A 27798-nucleotide genomic window follows, 5' to 3' on the forward strand; every position below is an offset into this window, starting at 1 on the left:
CTATCTAGCCTGTGCAAATGGCCATTTTCACAGGTTTATAACTTGGCCATATCTGGGTGAATTTTAATGGGATCAGGAAAATACACATTTCTGACCCCAAAATGACCCCTTTCCTAAATTTCAAGTTTCAGCTTCAAACTCTATGTACACTAAATCTTTTCAAATACATGGGTGAAAAAAATTTACATTGGCAAAACAACCTATTTTCCCCACACTTCATTCTTGGAATTAGAAAGGTACACACTCATAATCAGTATGAAGCAGAGAGCAAGCATGAAAAATTTCAGCCAGAACATTTAAAATTGGGAAAAAATTATAAAGGACTGAAAACAGGGTATTAGACTGGAAAGTGTTAAGCAATGTTAATGAAAGGTGTTGCTACCAAGCGCCACCTATAATATGTATAATGCTGTTTTCTTTCACTAATGGATCATCAATAAAAAGGCTGTGCAATTTAAAAACAATTAAAAATAAAACTCGGCGGAGATACAATTTCATTTAAATAGTGACTGGTTAGCAGAGAGATTACTTATTTTCCTTAAACATTAGTGACCTACAACTGAGTCCTAAAATATCCTTCTTTGATCACTTCTCTTTCAAGTTGGGGAAAACAGACTCTTAATTCTCATTTTTTTGAATTCATGAGAATTCAAGATTGTTCTTAAAATTAATGGTGATAGAAAAGCATGACAAACGAATTTAAGTATGTGTAAGGAGCATAAATTAAATTGCCTCTTTATTTTCAAACTGTTTTCTCCATTGATAAGGTTGTTCATATTTAGGGATGTTATTAAGCCAGTCGTTCAGTATTTATTTTCAGTAGCCAGCTTCATCCCAGAATGAATCCTTATGTGGGTGAGATCGGGTCAGGCTAGTGTAAAGGGGCAATAGGTGAAGGAGAGGAAGGGGTTCTTTATATCCCCATGGGAGATGGGCTAGTAGAAGAGTGCAGAAGATGGCAAGCCTCCACACGCTGGAGTACTGGGAAGGAGTTGTTGGGTTTCTTTGCAGTACGGATGGAAGTGGGAGGAAGCCAGCTCAGGGGGACGTGAGGCATTAGGCATTATGATACCATTTTTAATTACATTATCATATAGTGCTTTTGTGTAAGACTCCTGCCTCAGTTAGTACATAGAATGGATGGTGCTTAGAGAGCAGCTTTTCAATGTTTTATCTTCCTCCTTCAGTGTGTGGCCCCATGTCTTATTTACTGGTACACACCTCACACAGTGATTAGAGTACAATATTAATTGCCTCAGATGCAATGCAGCTGCACAAAAAAAGTTGTTGGGCTCAGCATTAGTGTGCTTAACTATCCATGGGAAAAGTCATCATAGTTTCCAAAAAGGGGTTTTGGCTACTCTTCTGAGTCATAAGGATAGACTTCTAATTCAGCTGTTGCCATTTAACATGACACATATGTCTTCAAATGGGAGGGGAGTAGCTTTTAGTTGTTCCTCATTCTGGAGGTGAACCAATTCAGATTTAATTTGTATAAAATTTCAAAATTAAGTTATGTGATTTTATCAGTACAGAAGCATCTTAGACAAATTGACATGATAAGCAATACATTAACCGTAACTATAAATATTGAGAGGAATAAGAACGCTACATTGTATATTGTAAATGTACAAACTACAAGGCAGACATGCATACAAAAAATACAAGCCAGCAGGAAAGTACAAACAAGTTTGACTAAAGAGTTAAAATCCACATATTTTTCCTATGCAGGTGACAGAAAAAAAACAAGAGTTAGAGAAATGTTTGAAATTGTCCCGGAAGCTACGAAAGGAAATGAATGCTCTGACAGAGTGGCTGGCCGTGACAGATGCAGAATTGACAAAGAGATCGGCGGTGGAGGGAATGCCTACTAATTTGGATGCTGAAGTTGCCTGGGGCAAGGTAATAATATAAGAGTACTGTACGTTTACATATGCTTCACTTATCATTTAGCTTTCTTGAATATGCATAAAACAGTGACAAAAATCTGGAAACTTGATTAGTTGAAAATTGTGAACAACATTGTTACATTATGATAACATTGTGACTTTAAAAGTTTTTAAGCATCATATTATTGCACATCAGTAATATGTTAAACCTGTCGGATAGCAGTCATATTTTAGTGAGGTATGTTATTCTCACAGTACAAGAATTTGAGTTTAGGGTGATTAAAATCAATCTATACATGTAGATAATGCTATTATTTGGCATAAATTGTTTGGCCTTAAATTTCAAGTTAAAAACTCGGGGAGTCTGGGGGAAGCTATTTACTAACATTAATGAGATTTGAAACCCACAGCTATTCCAAAGCCCAATACTGCTAGAAAAACATATATCATATATTTATAGTTTCTCGAGCATGGAGTCCCATTGACATTCCATTAACTGTGAAACTCATTGGAAGTATCTGTGTTTGAGTCATTATTTGTAGTTTCAGTCTCCTGACATAAGACAATGCCATTATTTTTAAAGTTAAGCTCTCAAAGCTTTTAAGGTGAACACTCAGTTAATACAACATTTTTGTTCATTATAATTTGATATGGTCAAAGAGACTGCAGGCTGCATTTTCACTAGGTCAGCAAACACATCAAAAATCACGCATCACGTATGCTTGCTAAAATGTATCTGAGGGTGAAATAAATAACCTAAAATAGCAAAGCCTTTCTAAGATAAATCTTGTTTGAAAATAGCTCCCCAATCTTACTAATCAAGGCCAAGCTGAATTACTTGAATTCCTAATGCAGTCTTTCCATTTTTTTGCAGATAACAGGACTGATAAAATATCAGCAGAATAAATATTGTTTTATATATATTCAGCCATCCCACATCACAACAATGGGTTTTTGTTGTTGTTGTTTGCTGTGGATGTTCTAGTTTTCCCTTCTTCTTTGTGACTCTCAAACTTTTTCTTCTTATAGTAATTTTATTCCTGACTCTAGGGCTATCCTTGAAATAAAATAAACAAATAAAATAAAAGGATCTACACTACAAAGGACACTAAAAAGCATGCTCAAAACCAAGAAAACTATTGAAGTGCGGGGTGGTATAAAATACACAGAATCTTTTTGGCAAAATTGCAATAAAGTACTTGTATGCACAACCAACCAACCTGTGTATACTTTACACTGCTTGCTTTTTTACTTTTTCACCATAACTATAATTACATTGTAGTTACACCAAAGTCAAAATGTAATTTCAGAGTAATAATCCATATTATTAATCTACTGGTTCTAGTATATTGTACTATGTACACATGTAAGAAAAATTGTGTAATTAATTACAGTGAAATGTATTGAATACAGGGACCCACACAGGGTAAAATAACACCATCTACTTACAGGTGCTATAGGCTAAAGAACATGCTGCTTTATTGTTGGAACAGCATACTAAAAAATGGTGACAAAACCCCCACCCACAAACAGGAAGTATGGTCAAAGAGTGAAACACATATTCAGCCCATAATATTCTGAGTCACTCAATTAGCTCCTTAATAGCCACTTTGATGCAGTAAAGAATTAATTTTGTCATATAGTTAAACTTTTGGTTATATGTATGTTTGGTAATCACAAGTATCAAAAAATATAACCATGATGTTTCAACTACCTGAAAGGGGGTTCCAAAGAGGATGGATCTAGACTGTTCTCAGTGGTAGCAGATGACAGAACAAGGAGTAATGGTCTCAAGTTGCAGTGGGGGAGGTTTAGGTTGGATATTAGGAAAAACTTTTTCACTCAGAGAATGGTGAAGCACTGGAATGGGTTACCTAGGGAGGTGGTGGAATCTCCTTCCTTAGAGGTTTTTAAGGTCAGGCTTGACAAAGCCCTGGCTGGGATAATTTAGTTGGGGATGGGGATTGGTCCTGCTTTGAGCAGGGGGTTGGACTAGATGACCTCCTGAGGTCCCTTCCAACCCTGATATTGTATGATTCTATGATGTTGCTACCATTTAATTACAGTCACTATAGCCAAATAAGAACATGCACAAAACCAATCAGCATCATTACAGACATGCATATAAAATCTGACATAGATGAATCTTTTAAGGGTTTGGTTTAAATATGCATTCAAAATTTTGGCAAAGAAAAGGCAAAACTCCATTTAGCTTCCCCTTTTCCGTAACTTTCACTTCATGCAGGTATCTCACCCCTTGAGCCTATCTTTATCTTTTCAGCTGCGAAGCGTGCTTATTTTTTTTGTGCAAGCCATACAAAATAACTGAGTTTTAATCATGTGAAACTCAGTGATCAGTATACTCAGACTATACATATCTTCTGATTATGGCCATATCCAAAGCTTAAGCTAGTTATTCAACAACATGCAAGAAACAAGGAGAACGCTGAAGCTATATTGTTATATATAAATTGCAGATGCTTACAGGCCAACATTTTTCTAATTTTTTTTCCCCTAGATTAGTTTTGTTCAGTAGACCTGTGGCTAAAAAAAAGTGAAAGATCTTACTGAACTTCACCTTGTAATGTAGATATATATGGACACCATTGTATATACTCCTTGAGAAGAGTGCAGTGGATTCAGGGTTTGGAACAAGATTTAGTTTTGGTTCCCTTTTTTTTTTTTTTTTTAACTAATTAACCATATGATGTGATCTGAGCCTTTTTTCTTAGTTTGAAACGTTAATCTTCTAGTGGCATATACTTTTCTGCCGCACAAGTGAATAGGAAAAGGATTTGCCTCTATATGTAAATGCTTTGAAAGGTGCATAAGCTTTTCTTGTCATCATCCTAGAATAATAATAATATACTTTTAAAATGTATCATCTAGAATCACAGCAAGAGACATTGGAGAATGTGATTCTAATTATTTATTATTATTATTTATTTTATTTTACTTTTAAGTTTACCCCTGGTTTGTGAAACCCCGATTACTACTCAGTATTTTTCATGTTCACCTACTTCTTTTTCCTGTGGTGAAGTCTACATATTACATCAGACTGCATGAAGTTTTGGTTAATCCTGTGATCTCATCCTCCATAGCAAATGACAAATGTCAGATTTTCAAGGGAAGAAGTGTGTAATCATGCAGAACTAGCCTGCCAATCACCTGGTGCATTTTCCAGTGAAGAGAACAAAAACACTGTTTGCTAATGCTGAACTACACAGTACCTTCCTGCTGAAATGGAGATGTAGCTGCATTACTATCTGCATATTTCCCTGCATGCTCAGGGAAGCTAGTTTATTTTTTTATTTTACCATATAATTCTGATGGATACACCCTTGAAGCAGGTTAAATGGAAAGGTTTGTCTTTAATTCATTTTAATTTAACTACTGGATATGAACCTTAATGCTCTAAAAGTTGCATAATTAGGGCTTCAGGTCTGCTGATTAGTGCAGTTACACAGTAGGAAGTTCTTGTTATGTCTTACTGTTGCTACAAACAGGTAGACCATTAATTTTTTTTTCTCCCTAAGACAATCAAGAAAGGCAAGAAAAGTTCATTAAAATTTCATATAGGAGAAATGTGCTGAATGGTTGAACCAACTTGAACTGTAATTAAAGTTGAACCAAGCCTGTGTTACTGTTTCTGCTAACCTGCAGAAATATTATATAGGACTGCATATTCTCATGAGGAAGTGATGCTTTAGTGGTTACACTAAAAAGCTGGTATCTAGCAAATCTTGGCTTCAAATCCAGCCTGAACCAATCACTTATTGTGTGACCTCCGACAAGTCATTTCACCTCTTTTTTGCTTCAATCAGCTCAGCTAAAAAACACTGGGTGAAAACAGCAGGCCTTTATTGAAGTGTATATAGGCAGACCAGGCTGAGTTTATAATCCCATTACCAGGAATGTTCCACTTGGAAAATTTTTAGCATGTATAAAGCAATATTTACATACATATATGGGCATATTCTCCACCCCATACACCATTTTTATACCTTTGTCCACTCCTTTGATTTCAGTGAAATCACATCTCTGTAAAGGTGCTGTAGAGAGAATTTGGCTCATTGAATGTATGATTCAATAAGCAGTAATTTTATGATGTAATAAGTCTTAATTCTTCAAAGACATAGTTTCCAATACAGGATTATTAATGTTTCAGAACACTGTGAAGAAATTATAAATCCTGCAAGGACTGCTGTAACTGAGCATTTTAAAATTATTTTTAAAGATATGGGGAAATTCTCAGGCAATACTTGGTTGAACTGGAGTTGAATCTGTGCAGACAAAACCAATGACTGTTTCAAATCTGCTTTAAAGGAAGGTTGAAAAAAGATTTAAAACATATAAACAATTTCTAATCTTTGGGAACCCTGGATATTAATGTTCCGCTTTAATACATCTGTATCTATTGTGACAAAATCAGACCAGACAGTTCTGAAAAGGTGACTGAAGACAGGTAAATCAGCCATAGAATGTGAAAGCCTTTTTTCCTATGAACTGAAAAGAGATTACCTTGGATTAATTATAGACACCTGAGTCCAATTAAAGGGCAACCTATAACCTTTAAAAACCTCTTCCAAATGAGAGAGAGGAGAGAGAAGAGGTGAGAAGCAAGCTGGAGAAGGTTTGTGTGCAGCAAAGGGAAAAGGCATATCCTAGGTAAAAGGCTGTTTCCCTTTAGAAGGGAAACCTGGTGTTTGTGTTTGGGGAATGAGTAGCTGAGCCCAGAATAAGTTGGAAAGGGTGACCGGTGATTGGTAGCCAGCATAAGAGAGGCACTCTTCCTATGGGAGTTAGGAAATGCATTTTTATTTGTGTGTATGTATTTAAATAAACCTCTCAAGTCAACCATATGGCCTATCCTGTAAACATTGTTAAAAAACAAACAAAACCCCCCCACAGAATTAAGTCTTTAAACTTATTTTATTGATCTCAAAGACAGAAAATATTTGCTAAGCTGTGTTAGGCACTGTGATTCAGAATATTTTGATTTAATTTATACTCATTACTATTATACACTCTAATTAATGCACTGGCAGTCCAATATTGATGGCACTAGGATTTTATAATTAAGAATTAAACCTTTGGAGCAAGACTGATTTACTCCAGGGCCCCCAATTCTGGAAGGAGAAATGTTGAGCCTTGACATGAAGAAAGAGGTGGTTGTCACACTACAGAGAGAGAGTGCATGTTATGGGGTTTTATAGATAATATGAATTATCAAGGACTTTCATGAATTACACACAGGAAAATGTGAAGGTCTGGAAAGTAGAGAGCCCAAACAGAGAAGTCATCCTAGATCTACTTCTTAACAATATGTTAATGTTCGGTGAGGACCTGATGCTCTTACCTTAATTTCAATGGAACCTTTCACAAAATAAAATAATATCTCATGAATAAGGGTGCCAGAATCAGGTGTGGGAGTGTGAGGTTAATGAGGCAGCTTGGTACTCCTGGTAATGTACTACTATTGGTAAGGTGAGCATTTGGCTCTATCTTCCTCCTGCTGAAGTTAATGGCAAATCCCCAATTAACTGCTGTGGGAGGAGGGTTGGGCCAGGAAAAGGCCATTGTAGAGAAATATTTAGAAAACACTAATTTTTGGAAGTTAGAAAAGAAAGGGGAAAACATCAGTGGTGATAGCCATGTGAAAACTGGACACATGCCATTGTGGATATAATTGACCAGGGAGATGACAGTCCCTTTCTGCACAGCACTTTTCTTCATTACTGTAGTCCATTCAGTTCAGTACCAGAGGTTATAAAGCAGAGGGATTGTCTAACCAGAAGTAGTATATGAAATTAAGTAAAGACCAATTTAATCTGAAATTTAAGAAAAAATATCCTAAGACTGATATTTGACTGCAAAAAATTCTCCTTAGCAAATAGTGAAAGCCTGCTTAAGTCACATAAAACTAGACATAATATTCTGTACACAACAGTCATGCCCTCTTACAGGGAAGGGACAAGCTAGTGTTTTTATTTTTCTATTTTGTACAATTCTATTATTAAAAAGTAACAAGTATAACAGGAAAAAGAAAGATTTGTTAGAAATAATTGTATAACTAAAATAATTAAACAGTAAAAAAAAAAATTGTAACAAGAGGTTGTGGAATTGCTATCATGGAAGACATTGAAGTCTCTCGGACTTACCTAGCTTTTAAAGTCAGATTTGTCTGATAAAAGATTTGATTGCTGTGGCATTGTGTTTTCAGAATGGAAATGCCAGATAGCATTACCAAGAAAACTTCCATACCAGCTCCAACTGCTAGGGCATTAATATAATATTTTAGCTGAGAGTGTACAATAGTAATGAGTATAAATTAAATCGAAATACATTGAATCACAGTGGCTAATGTAGCTTGCAATATATTTTCTGTCCATGAGATCAACAAAATAAAATGTGCCAAAAAAATTGTGCCAGATGATTCATAGCTAAGGGCCAGAACACAGTCAAAATAATAGATGTGCAATAAATAAATAAATAAATAAATAAATTAAATTCCTGGACTGATATAGTAAGAAGGATATCATGTCAATGTCTGAGTAATACAGTATTCCCACTTGTGAGAATTAAGCAACGTAACTTCCTTCCTTTATAGGGCTTCTGTGAGTTGTTAGGATCACCTTGGGGATTTATATATCCAGCGTGAAATCATACAGAATCTTTCATCCATCATGTCTTGCTTGTGAATTTTTAAAGCAAATATAATAACGACTGATGCAATTAAAGTATTATCCTCAATACTATTTTAGTCACGGTCCTAGTGCTCTTGCAAAAAGAACAAACACAGCTTAATTTGATGTATACTAGTACTACTTCATCATTATAAAATATAATTGAAGAAACCTAAACACGACATTTTCAAAGGAAGCCTTCACTGTATAGTTTCATGTTAAAGATTTCCTTGCTCCTACTTATCCTTTGTTGGTAAAAGTGTTTTATGTTTATAATTTTATTAAGAAAATGTCCAAAATTTATTTATAAGAATGTCCACAAAATTGCTTTTTAAAGGAAATAGAGAACATACAAAAGGATCAGAATGACGTGTCCTAAAGATCTGACACTATATATTTGCACATACACTTACTCTCACAGACTATATTAAAAGAAAGTTATTTATGTTGTAAAGTTAAACCCTCACAGTTAGAAAATGCCAGACTTACGATTGTCTGCGAAAGCTTAATTCTGCCACTGTTGTGCATCCAATATGTGCATTTAATGCAGTAAAGGTCCTGTGGAAAAAATGTATATGATCATTTAATTAATGTCTTTATCATAACACACAAGGTGACTGAATTAATGTTATCTGAGCAACTATAACTTGGTAATTCCGAACTTTTAGTGCTTGACTCTGCAACCTAAAAATGCATTCTTTTAATATAGTTTTTGTGTGTAATTTTAAGTTTTAAGTAATATAAATATACCAAATGTTACAAAGGGGTCATTACACATGTATCTCAATCTTTATATATATATATATATATATATATATATATATATATATATATAAAATCTGTTAAAAGTACTTCAATTTTTTTGTGCTATTGTATAAAAAAATGCTAAAGTTGTCTGATTTATTACTGTGGGGAAAATATACACCGAGTAACAGTGCATGGAGATGGGGGGGATTCTGAATTTCATATTAAAAAAAAATGACCTGATAAAAGAAATTATGTAGTAACTAAAGGAAATAGATTTTCAGTGAAGCCAGTCCAGAATTTCTGATGAAACGTATAGGATGGAATTTTTGCCCCACTGAAATCAATGGGAGTTTTGCTGTTGATTTCAGTATAGTTTGGCAAGCTGTCTTATCTTACTCAGGGTCAGCATTTTGGAGCAGGTCGCTTAATTACCTCTGGTGGAATGATCAGTCTATTATTTCTTACAGTGGTTAACATATGAGATTGGTACTTTTGGTTATTGTCTGGGTGCCCAGAGCACAGGATGAGCACTTGGTAATTGGAACAACAGCTTTTTATATTTGAAGGGGAAAAAATGGGTCAAAACCTCAGTATCTGAGAGAGAGAGAGATGACTCCAGCTCTGCTCAACTTAGAAGCTCAACAGACTAGACTTTGAGTCACAACCTGAAGGGCATATCTGACATTGAACTGCAGTTTTAATTAGTGAAGATTTGACTTAATAGTGTAAAAATTATCTACCTGTTTAAAAGTTAGATTGTGATTAGACAAACCTTGTAGTTCCAGTTGGGATTAATGTTTTTGTATTATGGAGGGGATGGTCATCAAGATTGCCTCGAGTTTTTCATATATATAAAAAATTATAGTCATAAGTAATAATGAACACGTCTCAAAGGTTTCATTCAAAACATGTTCAAACTCTGGATTGGCTAAACCATTCAGACAAAATAGAAACTGACCGAGCCTTCACCCAAAGCTGAAGCCAAGCAGTATTCTTTGTTGAAAATAAATTGAGTATGTTTTTTTCCCCAAGAGCAGAAGAGATCAAACAGTGCTGGAAAAGATTGTCTTTACATTTCTTCCAGACTAACTGGAAGCTGGCAAAATCTCAAACCTCTGTTTCAAGTCCCATAGAACTGAAATTTAGAAAAGATTGTTCATATTCCCTCTATTAATATTCTTTAAATTGTCTCACATAACTTTCTTCCTCAATGCTTACATAATTTGGTAGAACATTTAAAACTGCTTATCTGGAATGTAATTGTAAAAACTTATTTTTGAGAGAAAAAAATGGTATCAGATCATTAATGTATGCATCAAATAGCTGCTATACGGTAAGTTAAAAACATCTGCTAAGTACACTTGGGGATGCTGTTGTACCAATGGGAGTAATTATTCTCCTTACTTTTTATGTTTGCCAAGCTTTGCTTTTACTGAAAACACGTTAATATAAGCTTAACAATGTGGGATTATACGAGATGTAGTGGAGATTGGCTGTAAATTTGGTTCCACGTCAGTAAGGACACTGGCCTTTTGGATACAGGAAATGGTGGTTGACAGGTTTGTACCAGTCCATCTCTTGATGGCCGAGGCTCTTCTCCTTTGTGTAGTTATGTATTCATGAAAATTCCTCAGTTCCTGCTCTCTTATTGGTGACTGCTCATTATCGCTGCTGTCTCTTCCACTCACTTTATTTTATATGTCATTCCGAGCATTTTCTAACAATCTCACCATTCTGAGCTTTGCCATTTTGAGTTAGGTCTTTGTTCCCTAATCAGATAAAAGGTGCAAGCCGGCATCGTTTGAGCAGCAACCACCAGCTTTGGGTCAGAAAGGAATTTTCCCTAATAACTGATTAGCTGTGGTGTCAAGTGATGGTAAATTGAGCCACCTGCTGAGAATTCAGCAAATCTTAGTTGTGGCTATATTTCTGTTTGCCACTTCATACTAGTTTACATAGGGCTTATATTTTAGGTTTTTCCCTTGCTAACCTTCTTGCATCTTTATTGCAAATTTTAGTCAGAATAAGTACATTGGGTAATCTTGCATATCATTTTAAATCTAAGCACATAACGGGAATGAGAGGGCCAATGAGCTGTTGGGAGGCTGGGCTGTACCACTATGTGCATATTTAGGGCACCCCAGGTTTGATCTTCATTCTTACTGTGAGAAAGGGGCCATTTGGGGAATTTTAGTCTGCAGGGTATAATCCCAAGTGATAGTACCTTACTACAGATAAGAGGCCAGAGTTACAGCTGAAAAAGACTGCATTGGATGGGGGGGAGGGTTCCTACAGTATTCAAAAATAATAATATTGCTATTCCTTTAGGGTTGTGACACTGTAATGAAAAAAGTACTGACATTTTCAGTTTAGGCAGCAAAGAGTCCTGTGGCACCTTATAGACAGAAGTATTGGAGCATGAGCTTTCGTGGGTGAATACCCACTTCGTCAGATGCATGTTAGTCTATAAGGTGCCACAGGACTCTTTGCTGCTTTTACAGACACGTCTGCCCCTCTGATAATTTTCAATTTAGTTATCCTATAACGTTGATTTGCATGGTGTTTTAATAGATAATTTTTCTTATTTAAAAATTAGCTCTTAGGCTTTTGTCTTAAATAATAAAACTTCTGATCATACAATTTGAACATCTGGCATGATACATTAGAACTATGTACTGTAATGGCAAGTAATAACACTCTTTTAAATTAAGGTATTGGTCAAAAACTACTCTGAGGGTATGAGACATCTTTAAAATGTCTTTAGAGCTGGAAGAATATGCTTTAATTTTGGAGTATTCTGCATAATAATAGCATAATAGCAAACCAGTGAAGATGTTTTTTTTTTCCCCATTAGAATTCTGTTTTAACATTTTGTATTGTACAATCATAGTGTGGAGACAAATATAATTTTTGATTCCTTGAGGTGTTCTATTTCCAGACAGCTTTTCATATTTACTAAGTAATCATCCTGGGTACACTTTCCACAGGCAACACAGAAGGAGATTGAAAAACGCCAGCTCCATCTAAAGAGCATCAGTGATCTAGGAGAGGGTTTGAGGACAGTGCTTAAGGAAAAAGAAGGTCTAGTGGATGATAAGCTCAGCCTCCTGAAAAGTAACTGGATAGCAGTAACTTCACGAGCTGAGGAGTGGTTCAACCTATTGTTGGTAAGATAAAAGTATTTGTGCTTCTAGTTCACCATCACCAAACCATACTAAGCCTAAGTGTATGGATAGGTGTGGATGTCAATATTATGGGCTCAACCCCATTACATTGCATTTTTAGGCCCCATTAGAATACATGTATACATGGGTGCACCGTCACCAGATTGTGTCGATATGTCCGCTGACCTCAATGGTGTTTTGTGGGTTGTAAACAAAGAATTTGGATGTGTGTGTGTGTGTGTGTGCAGAGTAACAAATATATAGAGACTCACTGCTGGCATCTCTTCTTTTCTGCCTCACCAAGGCCCCTCTTGTTGTAGCTATCTGCAGCTATGGCGGATTATGGGAGTAGGTTAAAAAATTTAAATTCAGCAGGGCAATGTCATTTGCTCACACAGATAATAGGAGTGACTGTGTGTGAGAGAGAGAGATTCTGGGTATTAGAAGCTGTATTTGTATAAATATAGGGATTCATAAAAAGATGAGACAATAATCCAAATTTTCCAAAAGGAAGCATTTTTAAATTCTTCCTTAGGCAAAATGAGGACTTTTAAATAGCCATTCAATTGGCTTTCAAAGAGGTGAGGGACTAAATTCACTCACGTAGGTGCAATAACCAGAGATTTTAGTCCAAGTCAAATTGAAAAACCCACTTCTACCTTAAATATGTCACTATTGCTCTTCTGTAATACATATAAATATTTACATACTGCCAATGGATATAAACACATATACTCATATTTGAGAGAGAGAGAGAGAGCTACTGGAAAAATGTAATTAATTTTAGCTTTATAATGTATGTAATGTTTGCCACAGTTTGCATAATATGGATTTCTTTTATTTCAGCTCTGATTATTTTTAATAAATACTTACCATTTTCTGCATACAGGAATATCAAAAGCAAATTGAGACATTTGATCAGAATGTAGCTAACATCACAACCTGGATGTATCGTTCTGAAATATTATTGGATGAATCTGAAAAACAAAAATCTCAGCAAAAAGAGGAAGTTTTTAAGGTAACACATGCAGTTTTCTGGAAAGCATTTATTATTATATTATTCTAAAAAACTATATACATTAAGCTTTTTAGCCTAGAGGTTTTAAAGCACATCATGAAAGATAGTGAAACATTATTTTTCTCTTGACAAAACTATCCTCCAACAGCTTATAAATTGCTTAATAATATTGTAATGAATAGCAAAAGTAAGCCCTGCAGTAGAAAAAAAATGAAATATGTTATTTTAAGGCTTGGGAACTTCATAGTGAATAGAACACTTATTCTTAAGCCTATCTGCTGAAAACTATTACCTCAAATGCATCTATTTAAAAAAGAAAATGTATCTGTGTGCTCCTTTTTCTCTCTGCTCCCTTCTTTTGTGAATCATTGTGTGCTTGCTATTCATATCATAATGTTTTAGCTTACCAAACACTGATTGTACTGGCAACATACAACTGAGAATAATCCTAGCTGAAGTGGATTATAATTTATAGAAGGGATATTATGTGCCATATACAATGCATGTACAGGTCCCCATTGCAAACAACAAATCTGCCCTCAGATCCAGGGCATATTTAGTACTACGATATCATCAGATCCAATTTATTAAAAATTGACATGCACTGTAAAGCATATGAGGCTCAGAGTTTGCATCCAGTCTAAGACAGTTTTTCATACTTGAGGTTCTATTCTGCCTTGAGTTATGCTCTGTATTGATTGTTTTCCTCTGAATGAATTTGTATGACATTTAGTCACCTGGATATTTGACCATGCTTTGACAACATGGTCAGTACATGCTAATTAAGGAACAGTTTGTGAAATCTAAATTGGACTGTCTTACTGACATTAGCGTGATACAATTTGCTTAAAGCAAAACTTCACAAATTTCAATACAGCCATAATTTTCAAACCAACATTTATTCAGGGAATAAATCAATGCTTCATAACATTGATCTTAGCAGGATTACAGAGCAGTCTTTTTAATAGGATGAGCAATTTTGCCAATGTAAGGTATAAAGTACAATTATCTTTTCCATCAATACAGGCATAACCTCCTATTACACAGTCATTACCTGTAGACAATGCAACACAAATCCTAAAGCCCAATTATGTTTCAAATCTCCAGTGTTTTAGCCTACACTTACATACTTTTGCCTGTTTTTGGCAATACCTTCAAGATTCCAACAGCAGAAGCAGGTGATTATGCTCCCCTTCTCCTTTCTGGGCATTTAACATAGCATTTTTTTCATCATGAACAATAGTACCATAGTGCTACAGCATGAATAGAACTATTTTACAGCAAGAAAATTAGCAATGCTACATGGTGGTGTAGACTTCCTCTTTGTTATTGAATACCTCCCTGTAGTCAAGAAGACATATGGTCAAAAATAATTATGTTCAAAATCATAAATCTGTGTTCACCAAAACTATTTGTTGCTATTGATGGAGAGTAATTTGACTGTTCCTATTCATGAAAAGCATGCAACAAACACACAGGTTTTTCCCACACACAAGGTTCATGTAAATGTTGTTTACAGTATGTTTACTTGGGTAAGGACAAAGATCAAGACACAGTCTTTACATTTTAAGTTTTAGGACTCCCACTGACCTGAAAAAATTACCTCTTCCACTGAGTACACTAATATTGCAAGAAACAGCCTCTCTAGAAAAAAACTGGAAATATGTTCTCCATCATCTTCCAATAAATGCTAGTGTAGATCATTAATAAAGTATATACATACACCTTCTCTAAATCTGAGGGCTACACAGTCAAGACAGATTATCTATACAAAGCTCCCCTATTATATATGCACGCTCACACAGTTATCTGAATTTGCTTTTTGGTTTTGCTCCCTGTTCTTTTGCACACTCTCTCTCTCACTCTCTCTTTGCATTTATTACTAACTTCAAGCCCTGTCTCTTGCTCATGGACTGTAGCGCTTAAAGGCTGAGCTGAATGATATGCGTCCAAAGGTGGACTCTGTGCGTGACCAGGCAGTAGACTTGATGACAAACCGTGGAGATCACTGCAGGAAAGTAATAGAGCCTAAAATGTCAGAGCTCAACCAGCGATTTGCAGCTATATCACAAAGAATTAAGAGTGGAAAGGTAGGAGGAACTGCTCCCATGTGGAGACGCATGCTAAGTGGTGCTTTACGAAAGGTGCATGGTCCTACATAGGGGAAATCAAATTCCCCCAAACACATTTTTCAAAGGAACAATAAAAAGATATATAATTAAAATGTAAATATTAAGTATGTGGGAAGGAAAAATGAGTTGGTGTGTGTGTATGTGGGGGGTGGGAGTTTGTCATGTTTATTCTGTTGCCATTTCATGGATGAGTATTTTCATGAGCATGTAGCTCGTCTTTAAAAATGTGTTCAAGAATTAAACAAAGGTATCTATTCATGAACAAAGTTTATTAAACACAGAGAACATCAGCTGCTTTTTTAAATTATAAGGAGTGAAAACCTGGCCTCACTTCAGTGAGGCTAGAATTGCACCCCAGAGACAAAATTAGTAGTTATAGACTATGCAAATGGAATAATTATTTCTTAAGCATATATATCACCGTTGGAACTACTATGATTTTTGGCTCTTCCCACAACTTAAAATGGCCTTTTTCTTAGTATGATTTTTTTCAATTACATTTATCCGGTCTTTTTCTTTCAAACGCTGACTCAACAAAGTTCTTTATATTTTCATCAACTTCACTTGGATTACTCATCCGCTTAAAGTTAGGTGCTGGTTTAAGTACTTTGTGCTGAATATGGTCTTAATGTGGAACAGGTAATTTTTAGTCAAATTTTGGCCGGGTATGTGTGGTGTGGAACATGGCTCAAAAATTACCTAATCCACATTAGACCACCATGCATCCTAGGTAGCAGCATGGAAGAGGAATCAGGGCAGGTGGAAATGCAAGGGCAAGGAATAGATAGAACCTTCTCTCCTTCCCCAAACCCAAATGCACCATTTGTTGTAGCTGCTCCAATGTGTCAGGCTGAGCTTAGACTTGCTACAGTTTATTCCTCCCACGTGGTGGGAGAACCAAGAGGAAGTGGCAATCTTCCTCCCAAGCTGCAATGATCTGCTGCCTCTTGCTCCAGGCAAATTGGGTAATCATTATCTATTCCTTTGGTATTAAAAGCAAAACAAAAACTTGCAGTTATAACAATAAGCTACATACATGTGAGTTTTTTGTAAAACTGTTTTAAATATGTACTTGCATTAAGGCAGATTTATTTTAATTGTTAATATATCATCATAGTTCAGTACCACAGAGCTTCTTGGTATAGAGTTGTTTAAATTCATCTTTGATTAAAACCATTATGCTATGGGATTTTTATCTCTTTAAATCATCCAAAAAGCAAATATGATTATAAACTAAACTGGATTTAAAGGCATTAAGGCCTGCAGGCATTTTAAGTAATGGGGATTAGGAAAGGGCGAGAGACTTTAACAATCTGATGGTGGTTAGGACAACTATATCAATATAGTACTATTATATTACCAGTGGGCTAAACTATTTTCTTTGCCAGGAAAATATAAAGCATAAAACAATTAAAGAAAGTTAAAGTCCTGGCTCTAGTAAAAAAATTATAAAATAATAATCAAAACATAGGAGTTTATCATTCATAGATTTACTCTCATGTCGAAAGCCCCACTGGGAGCATGGATTTTTCCCCCTGGCTGAAAGGACTGTGGGCTTTGCTGCCAAACATGAGAGATTCCTGGGAATCCACAAAGATCTGCTGTAGGTTAGGGCTTATTGTTACCAAGGTCTAGTGCCTCTGCACTGGTTCCAGTACCAGTGACTTCCTGGAAACTAGACTTTATTGCTGTCATGCTATCATGGACCTCCAGACTGACTCTAAACACCACAGGGAGGCTTTTGTGATGTCCAAGGGAAGAGAAACAATTGCACAGAGGAGGACATGAAAGGGGAGGGATGCAGGCAAGATCGGCCCCTCCATGTTCAAGTGAAAGGGAGATAATCTGAGCCAATGTGCCAAATTCTGTTTTAGTTCTCATCAATGACCCTCATCTCTTGACATCACTGGACCCCTAACCCCGTATCACAGATCTGAATTTAGCCTTATATCTTGAATGAATGTCAGGAATATAGGAGAAGGAACTTCAAAAATAATTCTGTATTGAGGTATAACATATGTCTACTGAAAGTATGTTAACCTGAGATTTCTTGGAATGATCTATCCCCTGCTTTATACAAAAGTCTACATTGCTATATCTCTCTTCGACATTTTGTCTTCCTCTTTATACCATAGAATAATTGACTGTGAATTAAAGGATGCTTTGTTTTTCATTTCATTTTGTAGTATAATAGATTTTTGTAGTATAATATATTTTTGTGACTTGGTCTTGCATATTAAGTACAGTACATACCTCTTGGAAAGTAATTGCTGAAGTATAGAACTTATGGGTCAACACAGCCTTCGCTGTTGTGAAGTATTTGGGTCTGCATATGGTGACAGAATAGAACCTCACAGTGCCACATTAGAGAGATCTCTTGGGGCAGTGGATCTACACTACCCTATGAGTTCTCTTATAAACACAAAATGGAACAACTTAATTGACCACACCTGTATTTACCAAAGACTGCATCCCTGTTAACAGCACCTGATGATCAAAGGCAGCTAAGAAATCTAACAGAATCAATGGGGGCATTTCTTCTTCATCCATCCTGGTGGGAGACCAATGACTAATGTAACCAACATATTCTTTGTGCCATAGCCAGTTTTATTATCCCTTGGGGGGAGGGATAGCTCAGTGGTTTGAGCATTGGCCTGCTAAACCCAGGGTTGTGAGTTCAATCCTTGAGGGAGCCACTTATGGATCTGGGGCAAAAATTGGTCCTGCTAGTGAAGGCAGGGGGCTGGACTCAATGACCTTTCAAGGTCCCTTCCAGTCCTAGGAATTGGCATATCTCCAATTATTATTATTTTTATTTTTATTATAGCTCACTGTTGAAAATGGAAATCATTGGTCATAAGAAAAGATGCATTACCATGAAAGAAAATATGAAATAATGTGGAGTTTTGTTTCCCTTGGTGTTTGATTCCTTGAGAACTTTAAATGTAGTGATTATGGCATAATAAAGTGTGCTCTTTACTATTCTATTTTGCCTGTCACAAGAAGTTATTGAGTCACATATTGAAGAATCAAGAAATTAACAGTGACTTTCAGTTTGCATCATTTAAATCAGAACTTTTATGACACTGTTAACTCTCAAAAAATCTTAAATCTTAAAGCTATGGAAAAATGTTGCTAGGCTCCTCAGAACTGCAGTAGTTTGTTTTATAGCTTCCCATTATAGGAATTAATAACCAAGTCTCCCTTTGATATTAGGAGGTGGAGATTTGCTCAGAATTCATGAGAATTGAGCTCATGGCTTCCTCACACATCAGTGGGAGACTAGACCCCAAAGCTATTTGAACATGATATTCTATGGGGGTGGGGATCAAAGCCTACCTCATTTCATAATATGAACAAGTGCTAACAATTTCCTGCTTTTATTAATTCTGTAGTTAATCGTACATTTTTATCTGAGTGGTTTCCAATTATGCCACTCTTCAAAGATGTGTAAAAGTTATTTCTTAGTCTTCCCTGACCAAGAACACATTTGTTGTTAATGTGTTAGCTTGTTTGACCTACCTACATCTTTCCTTTGGTGTACTACACAACAGCAAATGTGTAGTCTTTTTCAAAAAGACATTTACTTTCCCATCAGTAACTGTGAACATTATGAATTTAAAAGAAATTAATCGTAAGTGCTATGTGGATATATAGCAAAATAAATTTAACATAAAGTTATGCCACTGAATCCAAAAAAGTTCTGTTGATACATACTGCACAGCTGTACCATATGGTGCATGCTGAATACATAAATGTTCTAACATGCTAATAAGCAATGCTAAAGTTATAACTGCTTTCAGAATGCTAGTGTAATCAATATATTTTCCTATCCCTACTACTTGTCAACATCATCCTGAGCTTAAGAGGAGACTCTAAATGGCCTGGTAAAAAGTAGGTCCAACTTCTAATAATTTTCTTTTCATTTTGGTCATTATGGTACAAGTGTTATTGGACTGATAGGGAATATTACATCTTTAATTTGTTGAAATATCTATTATAAAAAATGTGTTCATCTTCCTCCAAATGTAGCCTTGTTCTCTTCAGTATGGGAACAAGTGCTTTTTCTGGCTGAGCATTTAATTTCTGAAGTAATGGGGATTCCCCACTTTCTTTGGAAAGCTATTTCACAATCAACTTGACCTCACTGTTTCCTGTTAACTTGCATTTTCCTGAGCTCAGTTTTATCCCATTACTCCTGCTTACAAACTAAACCATTCCTCTTCAGCCTTGGCGTTTGTACCATATACTTGTGTCACATAAGTAGTCACATAAACCTAGACATATTTATTTTGTGTAATCTTGCCTTATAAGCCACTGTAATACATCAGTTATTTCTGTTACTTTTCTCTGAGTTACCTCCAGTTAGTCAACATCTTTCTCATAGTGAGAGTCACATGCCTGCCCATAGTTCTGGAGGTACAGCCTCACTACTGTTCCATATGGGAACTGTCATATTATTATTTATACTACAGTAGATTTTAGAGGCCCCAAACAAAATCAGGTTCCCCTTGTGCTAAGTGCCATTCAGACTCACAGAGACAGGCCCTGCCATGAAAAGCTCAACATTTAAATATACAAAGACAGACAAAAAGTGTGAGGGGAACAGAAGCACAGGTAGGTGATATGTCTTGCCTATGGTCCCACAACAGGTCAGTGGCAGAGTTAGGATTTAGAGCCCAGTTGTCTTGGGCCTCAGTCTAGTGCCCTATCCACTGGACCATGATGCTTCTCTAACCTGGCTAATCCATGAGAAGAAATTTCTGTTTGTGTAGTAGAAAATTAAATTGACTTTTTATATCCTATGACACAACACGCACATGAGTTTATTATAGTCATATGCTAAGTAAGCAAATCCTGAGTTCAGAGAGCTGTTTATTGTTTTTGGTGGGTTTTTGTGTGTGTGTAAAGTTGCTGTTGGAAGCCAGAGTATTCCTCCAGCCCCTCCCAGGGAGAAGCTTTTCAGAGAATTTGACACTGAGTAACTTTAGTGGTAATGCTTTTTCCGCCCATATCTAATAAAGCTCCTTGTTCAGTCCTATATGAAATTGGCTCTTTCTGTGATTCTTTACCATTGTTACATGACATGGTTTCAGAAGCAGACTCACTTTAAAGCAGCGTAAATGGAAGGAAAATCAAATGCTAAAATTCAAATTATTACAAGCCTTTACATTTGATAGATCCAGTGAATTCTCTGAATGGAAGGTACACTGAACCCGAGTCCAAACAACAGAAAAAAAAACCACACACCTGAATACGAACACAGAGAATGGCAAAATACAAGTCATCTCATCAACCAGAGCAAGAAATATTTATACATTATTTACCTTTGCTAAGGAAGGATATAAGTATGTCTGATTATTTATGAGAATGATATTGCAATCTCTCAGTCCTTCCCGGATGACACATTGAAAAGAATACATGTATATACCAGGGTCTCACCAAATGCTGATAATTCAGACTCACATTCAGCATGGTGGTCTAGCATAGAACGTCATCTAATATGCAATGTGAAATTGTTCGAGTCATGCAGAAAGGTCAGAAGGACTCCACTCAAAGAATCTCTTACCCACAAGCCCAAAATGTAATCTACACTTCCAAAAGTCGCACTGCAGAGATCTCATTGCAACAGATACAAAATAAAGATCTGAGAACATTGCTGAACGGGTCGCAGTATGATGTTGCTAAATAGGGGCATAACATTAAAAAATAGTTCATTACATTATTGTCCTATCATGTGAGATGTCTTAATGCTGTGACACTTGTACAAAACATTTCTACAAATTGTGTAAATAACTTTAAAGTAATTATCTTATTATATAGTTCACTGTCCTTGATTAAAGGAACTGACTTTAGTGGGGGCTGGACACCCACATCTCCAACTGAAATGATCAAGGCAGCCTGATCCACTGGATAGTGCACGGAGCTAGGAGTCAAAACTCTGGGGTTCTACTCCTGGGTCTGCCATTGACCTGCTCTGTGAACTTGGACATATGACCTTATCCCTCAGTTTCCCCATTTGAGAAATGGAGATGATACTTTCCTTTATGAAATGCTTTGGGATTCATCGACTGAAAAACTGTATGTCCTAAGTAATAGTATTTATTTATTTACTCAGTATAAGTTAAGGATGTTGAAATTTTCTCAAGAGCAAGTCAAGGTAGAAATTGATGAGTTGTATTTTCATGCTAATTTTTATCATAAAATTGTAAGTAGAGGGTGAGGAATCACATTTGATTTTATTTGTTATAAACTCACCAAGATATGACAATAATTGCATACTTTTTTAACATACATCTTAAATTAACAAATATATTATGTCAAGATCTACTACAAAAAGATATATTTATGCATTTTACGAGGTTCTGCCTTTTCATTTCATTCACTTCCTTCTACTTGCCTCTTTCAGTTTTTCCTTGTCAGCTTTTGCACAATTTAATCATGTTTCTGTATTTCCTGTTCTTGTTTCCTTTATTGGTTTTTATTTTGGTAACATTTAAAATAATTTTAAAGCAATCTTCAAAGCATTTGAGGGGAAACTATTGATTTGTTTAACAATTCTTCCACTTCAATTGTTGACTGCTCTGAGAATAATTCTGTATTTCTTGGTAAAATCCTGGTGACCCCAATGTGTTAGAAACATAATGACTAAAGTCAACCATTCTACAGTTCTTTAACATTTTTGGAGCCCCAGAAACCTTCAATGCTAAAATTACTAATGGCATCTTTCTGCTTATTTTTGGTTTCCCCTATATCTGTTTAGTAAAGTAAGATGTTTAGAATCATTGAAACATTGCATGTTGTTAAAATAATGGTGGTAAAAGTATATCTTACACAACACTCAAAATATAAATAAGATATGACTCAAACTGTTAATGTCAACAATATTTAATAATGGGTTTCTGTTTTATTAAATCAATATACAATCCTTTTACAAAATATGTTATATATTTCTGTTGCAACTTCTGGAAAAAAAACATAAGATAGTGGTTGAATTTCCCAAAAGCTACCAAAGCCCCAGCTGAAACCAAATTGTTATACCTCCAGGACAAGTGCATGAGTGAGAAATCCATAGACCTCCTAAATGAGAAATGAAATTAAAAGATATTTATCATCTCCAGTCAGTAGTGCTTTACTCTTTTTTGTTTGTTTTTTTTGTTTTTTAACTGACAGTTTTGAAAGCATTAATTGGCTTTTGGGGTTACCCATGTCACCAGGAATATGTTGGACTAAATGTTGGAACTAATGCTGAACAAAATACAAAAGCAGACAGTAGTAAGAAAATCAATGGACCTCACTCTACAAACACTCACATGAATACTTCAGTTGTGTAATTGGAGTTCTTATGTAAAAACAAGTTTGCAGGATGGAGCCCAACTGCCATAGTGCAACTGTATCATGACCAATGAAAATATAATTATTACTTATTTGTGGTGTTGTATTATCTAGACACCCAAGCCAAGATTAGAGTCCTATTGTGCTAGTCATTATACAAACACATAGTGAGAGCTCAAAGAACTTACAAGCTAAATAGAGAAGAAAGGGAAAGTGTGTTGAGGAAGAGACACTGTTGGGTGAAGTGAATTTTGTTCAAGGTCATACAGCAGATAAATAGCAGAGCCAGGAATAGACTCCAAGTCTATTGTCTTTCTTAATCCACCACCTATCCCTAATAATGTTCTTACTGTATTATTTTGATTGTGATGATCTTGCAACACATTGCTATTATGGTATAGATAATACCAATTGAATATACTACTTCTTAGGGGATAAAGGAAGGTTTCACTGGTGCTTAATACACTGACTATAACAAGTGGGTAATTTTGCATCTGGCATCTGAAAGTATCAATCATTTAAAAAGCTACCGTATTTATCGGCGTATAACACGCACTTTTTCCCCCTGAAAATAGGGGGCAAATGATGTGTGCGTGTTATACGCCGATATAACCTTAACAGGGCCGGCTCTAGGATTTCTGCCCCAGGCAGAAAAGAAAAGCGCCGCCCCCCCCCCAGCGGCGCGGAGCGGCGCCCTAGCCCCTGCCCCACTCCCGAGCAGCGCGGCCCTAGCCCCCCCCCCAGCGGCCCGAGCCCCCGCCCTCCCCCCCCCCCAGCGGCGGGGCCTGAGCCCCGAGCCCCGGCCTGCGCGAGCCCCCACCTCCCGAGCGGCGCGGCCCGGCCCTAGCCCCCTCCCGAGCGGCCCGGCCCGAGCTGCCTTAGCCCCCGCGCCCCTCCAGAGCGGCCCGAGACCCCGTCCTCCCTCCCTCCCCCGAGCGGCCCTGGCCCTAGCCCCCGCCCCCCTCCCGAGCGGCCCGGCCAGAGCCGCCTTAGCCCCCGCCCCCCTCCCGAGCGGCCCGAGACCCCGTCCCCGTCCCCCCCCCCCCCCCGAGCGGCCCTAACCCGCGGAGCATCGCCCTAGCCCCCGCCCCCCTCCCGAGCGGCGCGGCCCGGCCCGGCCCGAGCCCCCGAGCGGCCTTTTTTACTGTCCTTTTACATTATTTACCTTATAAGTGGTAATAATATTAATAAAACAAGTTCTGAGCTACCCTTATTTTGCTTCAAAGTCCTTTATTTGAAATTTAAGTTTTTTTCCTGAAATTTCCCCCTTAAAATGAAGGTGCGTGTTATACGCCTGTGCGTGTTATACGCCGATAAATACGGTACTTTTAACTCTAATTTTAAAGCAAGAATAATCAAGAAAGAATCAAGTGCTTATAGAGTTAAACAAAGAAAGATTAGTCTGTTAATCGTTTGATATTTTTATCTCATAATAAACTCTTGGAATACACTCATGAATTTATATTAAATTGTAAATAAGCACTCATACATCAATTTTTTCCCCAAATGGTGCATAAAGGAAAACAAAAGAAAAGTTTGCTTACTGTTGTTCATAAGTAGCCATTACTCATTTTTAAATTCAAAATTAAAGGCTGTGGTAATAAGATTAGATATAATGATTTATATAAGACAGTAGCAAAGTTTTTTGCCTGGGTTTGATACATTTCTCAGTGATGTTTTTGAAATGCAAGCCTTATTTATGAGGTTTTTGTAATACATCATTAGAGAAATATCTATGTAGGTGTATGAGTTGTGTATTAGATAAGTTAGGTACTGTATAACAATCATATGATCCTTTGGCCCTGCTTTGTGACAGAGAAATTATTTAAGAGTAGTAAAATTAATACCATGTAATTATTCTCAATTTAAGATAATTGTATGTGGTTAGCCACTTGAATGTGAATGTTTTGCTTGCTGCTGTGAGTACTTTCTGACAGACCAGACTTGGTCAAACAGCATTAACATCTAATTTTTTAGAAAAGTGTTATATAATATCATTTACTAGAACATTTTTTGAAAATACGAATGAGGGAAGATCAGGACTTATTTTCTCTTTGTCTTCACTCACCATAAAATTATGACATTATTTTGATATTCATTTTACTACAGTATTGTTAAATGTTTATATTTATTGGCATCTTTAGATACTTTGACTAGTTATTTTGAATGTATTTTGTAACATATTAGCTGGAAACATAATGTGTGCTATTAGTTTAGCAATAGGGGGTAGAGCAGATGTCTCCTTTTGGTTTATGTTTCTAATAAAAATATTAAGTTTGTGATTTAAATTGGCAATCTCTCTCTCTCTCCTCCTCTTTTTGTAGCCCTTCATTCCTTTGAAGGAATTGGAGCAGTTTAACTTTGATATACAAAAATTGCTTGAACCACTGGAGGCTGAAATTCAGCAAGGGGTGAATCTGAAAGAGGAAGACTTCAATAAAGATATGGTAAATTGGTTGTGATGGAAGTATGAATGAACTAGGAATGGAAGTGAATAAAAAAGCTGGGGCAGACATTAGAAACCTTTGCATTTGGATCTTTACACTGGACTTAGACAAATGCTAATTATACGGATTTATTATGAACTCGGTTAGCATTTACTGTTCTGAGTAATACTTTAGTTTTAGTGACATTTGTTTATGGTTAGGTATTGTTCAAAGAAACAATTCTGTATTAACTCATACGTTTATCAGTACCGTAGAGCAAACCTACAGGGCAGGCTAGATTTTGTACTAATGCCAGTGATATTTAATATAATTATTAATGAGATGAAAAAGGGAGTGACAAGTGAAGTGGCAAAATTTCCAGAAAACATTTAATTGTCTGTAGTAGAAAAGAGTGTATTGTCACTTTGATGTAGAAAAGCTAGGCAATTGGACAATGCAATGACAGAAGAAATTCAGTGTAGACAAATTCAAGTTTTATGTTCATTGGAAGAAACAATATATGATTTTGATGTGCACCAATGAATTCCACATACATCTGCTCATATTTATTGAAAATAACATTTGTAGTGCATTTAGCTCTTTAATGATTCACCAATACCATTTTCTAAAAATGGATTTGCTATTTTTATGCAGTGAATACCATTAGGACAATAGGTGAAGGAGCTTCAGCATTAAAAGGATTTAGAACAATGGGGTGCTCTGCCATGACTACTATCCTGAGGATTACTGGACTGGGACCCACTTTTAGGCTCTTGTCAGTAGGGTTGCCAACTGTCTAACTGCACAAACCCAAACACCTTTGCCCTGTCCCACCCCTTCACTGAGGCCCCGTTACCCCCCCCCCACCATCCCCACTACTTCTGTTGCCACCCACTCTCATTCACTTTCACTGGTTGGGGCAGGGAGTTGGGCTGTGGGAGAAAATGAGGGCTGGGGGGTGGGGCCAAGGGGCTCGGAGTGTGGGAGGGGACTCCAAGGTAAGCCTGGGCAAGGGGGTGCAGAAAGGGATGCGTGGTGCAGGCTTTGAGAGGGAATTTGGGTGTGAGGGGGCTCAGGGCTGGGGCAGGGAATTCGGGGTATGGGCTCTGGCTGGTCAAAGCTTACCTCAGGCAGCTCCTGGAAGCAACCAGTCTGTCCAGTTCCTAGGCTCAGAGGTGGCCAGGAAGCTTTGTGTGCTGCCCCTGCCTGCAGGCACCATCCCTGCAGCTCCCATTGGTCATGGTTCCCGGCCAATGGGAGCTGCAGTGTCAGCACTCGGTAGTGGGGGGAGGCAGCACGGAGACCCCCTGGCAACCTCTGCACCTAGGAGCTGGACGTGCCGGCTGCTTCCAGACACTGCATGGAGCCAGGGTATGTAGGGAGCCTGCCTTAGCACTGCTGCGTTGCCGACCATACTTTTAGGGGCCTAAAATCTCCCAGATTATTTTCAAAAGCCACCAGCAGATCGTGGCCAATTCCAGGAGACTCCCAGCCAATCCGGGAGGATTGGCAACCCTACTTTTCAGTGCAATGCCATTCTTTGGCTGGCCAGTGATAATGGTCTTTTTGTATATGTCTGACCCTCTGTCCGTGGATTGAGCAGTCTGACTGTTCAGCAAAATCAAATGCCTATCACTTATGAGGAAGTGTGGAGCATTATATATTTTTAAACAGATGTTTCAAGCCAGTCATTGATATTAATTCTGAAATCAATGTTAACACAGCTGTTTATTTTTTTTACAGACAACAATACTAACGTTTTACAACAGCGTTCATTAGAGTCATCTGTTTGGAATGCATCAAGCTTACTGCCAGGGGCAGATCTTCAGCTGGCATAAATTGTCAAAGGCCCATTATGCCCCAAAGTCTTTTTAAAGAATATAGTTTAGTACATACATAAAGTAGATTTCAAATGATAAAATCCCCAAGTTTAGTGGCATACAGTTGACTTTACCTTTTCCATAGAAAATCTAAGAATTATTTTCAAAGATTTCTTCCATAAAGATTTTTTTTTCATTTTTCAGTGTTGGTGTATTTTACCTGAATAGTGACTATTCAATTATAGAAACATTCAACCTTGAATCAACTTCATCCTACAGAAGATTAAACAAAGAACTGCTGCTTGGGGTTCTTGTGTTCTTCTTTTGTGGTGCTGTGCACTTTTTTTTTTAAGTCTGAATTTCAACAAAGGATTGTAAAAATACATCAATTGGTATAACCCATGGTTTAGAAATTTACTTTTGTTTATTGTGTTACTAAAGAGAGGATATTTTTAATGTGGGGAGAATAATGTTTTTCAAAACTTTTTGAACTAGTCATAACTTCTGGACATTGCATGAAATCTAATCTCAGACATCTGCAGGTTTTCAAGTCCTGCTGTAATTAGACTCTTCAGGAGCTT

General features: G+C 36.8%; 1 protein-coding gene across 15 annotated transcripts in view; it reads left to right on the forward strand.

Moving 5' to 3' along the window:
* Window positions 1–27798, forward strand: part of DMD (dystrophin) — a 2044659-nt gene that overhangs the window by 946178 nt on the left and 1070683 nt on the right. For 14 of the 15 annotated variants that reach the window (XM_044996713.1, XM_044997415.1, XM_045002732.1 and 11 more), the window contains 5 exons: window positions 1732–1902; window positions 12310–12489; window positions 13376–13504; window positions 15424–15594; window positions 25296–25418. In XM_044996713.1, coding sequence (XP_044852648.1) covers window positions 1732–1902; window positions 12310–12489; window positions 13376–13504; window positions 15424–15594; window positions 25296–25418 — 774 coding nt within the window. The remainder of the gene's footprint in view (window positions 1–1731; window positions 1903–12309; window positions 12490–13375; window positions 13505–15423; window positions 15595–25295; window positions 25419–27798) is intronic. The other variant, XM_045001116.1, reaches the window with a different exon arrangement.

The sequence above is a fragment of the Mauremys mutica genome, chromosome 1 (assembly GCF_020497125.1).
Source record: "Mauremys mutica isolate MM-2020 ecotype Southern chromosome 1, ASM2049712v1, whole genome shotgun sequence".
Classification (NCBI taxonomy): Eukaryota; Metazoa; Chordata; order Testudines; family Geoemydidae; genus Mauremys; species Mauremys mutica.